The following is a 2,912-nucleotide window of genomic DNA, read 5'->3' as shown; positions in this document are numbered from 1 at the left end:
CCCCCGCGACCCTAGTGAGGATTAAGCGGTGTATAGATAATGGATGGATGGATGGAAACATATGGAAAATGAGAGAGAAAAAAAACAAGTCAAATATCCTGGAAACGCTAACTTGGAAAATTATTTATCCTCCTGCCAATGCAAATGGGTTAAAAGTTATACGCATGCATGTCTGTTGTCCCCTTGTCTTGTGGGCAGCATTAAGGCAGAGTGCTGATCTGCTTCTAGCCGGCACAGTGCCCCACCTGACGCTATCACGCAATCATATTTGCATTTCTGCTTAGAGCAGTTCTGCAACCCAGTGCTTCCAATTGACTTTGTCGCTAGATTCAGCGACTTTTCAGACCCTGTTAAAGACTCAGCGCCTAGAGACACAACTAGCGACTGTAAGTTGGAAAGTGTCGCTAGTATTGGTCCAACAGTGTGAGGTTTTTCTCTCCTGTGTGCAGCCACAGGCTCCTCTCTGGTCTCCATTGAGTGACAGGCAGGGAAAACTGTAACTACTATATGTTCATTTGAACCGCTGGCATATGGTGGCCGACGGGGGCAAATGACGTACATATACACAAACGAGCTGCATATACATGAATGCATTGCATAAGCAGAAACGCGCTGTAAAAAGAAAACACCGTTGGATTTCCTTGTTTCCTTTGGACGGACACTTGAGAGAAAAAAGTCCCTCAATGATATATCAGCGGATATAGTCCTTTTTTTTTTCTTTTTTGAATTTTCTTGATAAGGAAGCATTACCACAAACAAAGAAAAACTAAAATAGCTCAAGATAAATACAGTTGCAGCGCCATCTCTTCAGCGTTTATTTCAGGCGTTATTTAATTTTCGGACAATAGGTGTGTTTCTACTGCAGGAACTCCAGTCAGGTGGTGTTAACATTTCCAGGAACGGCCAACTAATCTGCCCTTTCAGCCTTTCTGTTTTAATTGCAATGTATGATCCACCACCTCTCCCTACGATGTTAACTCTGAGCTTTCCAAACAACAACAAATATTGTCAATATATCTGAACAATTAATTTTCCACCAAAAATTCCAAAGTATCTTTTTTAAAAAAAATTTTGTGACAAACTGTGTGTCATGCAGCACAGCATGAAATGGAAACAAAAGATTTTTATAGTAAAGTGTTAAACTGAAAACTCCAACTTGATAAAAGTCTCTAAAAAGAGGATTTATTATTTAAGTTAGTTGTGTAACTTAAATAGAAAACCAAATTTCCATTAAACTCCTTAACAAAGTGAAAAAGCTCAGTCTGTGTGTTATGTTATTGTACTGTAGAATTTAAAAGAAAAGAAACACTTCCTGTGATGTTGGCAATGAAATGTTTAGTCTGAATTGGTGGTGACACCCAGATTTCTGTCACTTTTAGAGTTTGTAGCTTATTTTTTAGTCACTGTATAGCAGTTACTGAACCAATAAAGGTCCAAGCATTATGACTCATTCTGTACCTGAATATTTGGGAGATGCTTTCATAAGTCGGAGCTCAAAACTGGTGTATCTCAGCTGAAAACTCGCTGTGTGTGGTTTTTCAGAGAGGCATTCCCTCATTTACACCTATTCGGCCCTCTCCAAGCCCGTCGATTTGCCGGGCATCCATGAGTTCACCGCCATGGGTCTGCTGGACGACAGGCCCATCGACTACTACGACAGCGAGACAAAGGTGAAAGTTCCCAAACAACCCTGGATGAAGGAGCGACTTAAGCAGGATTATTGGGACAAAGGAACTCAGTCCCGCCGAAGCAAGCAGCAGTGGTTCAAGGTCAACATCGATATTCTGATGAAGCGAATGAGGCAGAATGACACAGGTAAGATCTACGAAACATAAACAATACGTTTGTACTGCGTATATACAGTACAGACCAAAAGTTTGGACACACCTTCTTATTCAAAGAGTTTTCTTTATTTTCATGACTATGAAAATTGTAGATTCACACTGAAGGCATCAAACTATGAATTAACACATGTGGAATTATATTCTTGACAAAAAAGTGTGAAACAACTGAAAATATGTCTTATATTCTAGGTTCTTCAAAGTAGCCACTGCTTCGCACACTCTTGGCATTCTCTTGAATAATCATTTAATAATTAATAATTCACACCATCGCATCTTATCTGGATGGGTATTTATCTGCATCTTTCCTTCAGACGTCCATGTTCTCCAGTGGATGCATGGCTGTGAGGGCGATGTCCAGCCTGACGGCTCTCTCAAATTTGTCAATGGCATGGACATGTACAACTACGATGGAGACGACTTCCTGTCATTTGATGATGCAAACGGCGTCTGGATCGCCTCGGTTGAAGCGGCGCTGCCAACCAAGAGGAAGTGGGACGGCGTCCAGGTCCTGAAAGAGTACACCCAGGGCTACCTGGAGAGTGAGTGCGTGAAGTGGCTGAAGGAGTTCATGGAGTGCAGGCAACAGCAGCTGAAAGAAGTCTGTAAGTATGACAAGAAATAAGCACTGTGTTTTTATAATTGATATTCTAGACATAGCTTTAGTAATAAATGTATGTTTGAAACGTGGAATGTTACGAACAGGACAAAGACTCAGGTGCGGGACAACAAGGCACAACGACAGAGTCAGGAGTTAAGTTCTTTAATAACAAAAAATGGATTTACAATAACTAAAGTCGCTAACCAGAACAAGCAAAACCGAGCTTTGGAAAGGATTGAGACTTAACTAAAAACTATAGCGAAGCGCTAGCAAATAATTGATTAAAATACACAGTACATACGAACTAAGGATGACTAACGGACAGAAACACTCACTGACAAACAGGCTAACTAACAAAAGCTACACAGTTGTTTAAACTAGTGTCGCTAGGCATACTACTCAACCGGGGCTGGGTAACAAGGAAGAAGAGTTCAGGGCAGACGGAGAGAGGCGAGTGGCAGCGGTGGTGG

At 41.3% G+C, this 2,912-nt stretch overlaps 1 protein-coding gene across 1 annotated transcript in view; it reads left to right on the top strand.

Annotated features, from left to right (window-relative positions):
- LOC103375636 (major histocompatibility complex class I-related gene protein-like) overlaps nucleotides 1-2,466 on the top strand; it is a 5,625-nt gene extending 3,159 nt beyond the window's left edge. The window contains exons 2-3 of the mRNA XM_008305955.1: nucleotides 1,543-1,815; nucleotides 2,156-2,466. Of these exons, the coding sequence (XP_008304177.1) occupies nucleotides 1,543-1,815; nucleotides 2,156-2,466 (584 nt within the window). The remainder of the gene's footprint in view (nucleotides 1-1,542; nucleotides 1,816-2,155) is intronic.
- Nucleotides 2,467-2,912: the final 446 nt, after the last annotated feature.

The sequence above is a fragment of the Stegastes partitus genome, unplaced genomic scaffold (assembly GCF_000690725.1).
Source record: "Stegastes partitus isolate 25-593 unplaced genomic scaffold, Stegastes_partitus-1.0.2 Scaffold2724, whole genome shotgun sequence".
NCBI lineage: Eukaryota > Metazoa > Chordata > Actinopteri > Pomacentridae > Stegastes > Stegastes partitus.
This window is presented reverse-complemented; position numbering and strand designations above follow the sequence as displayed.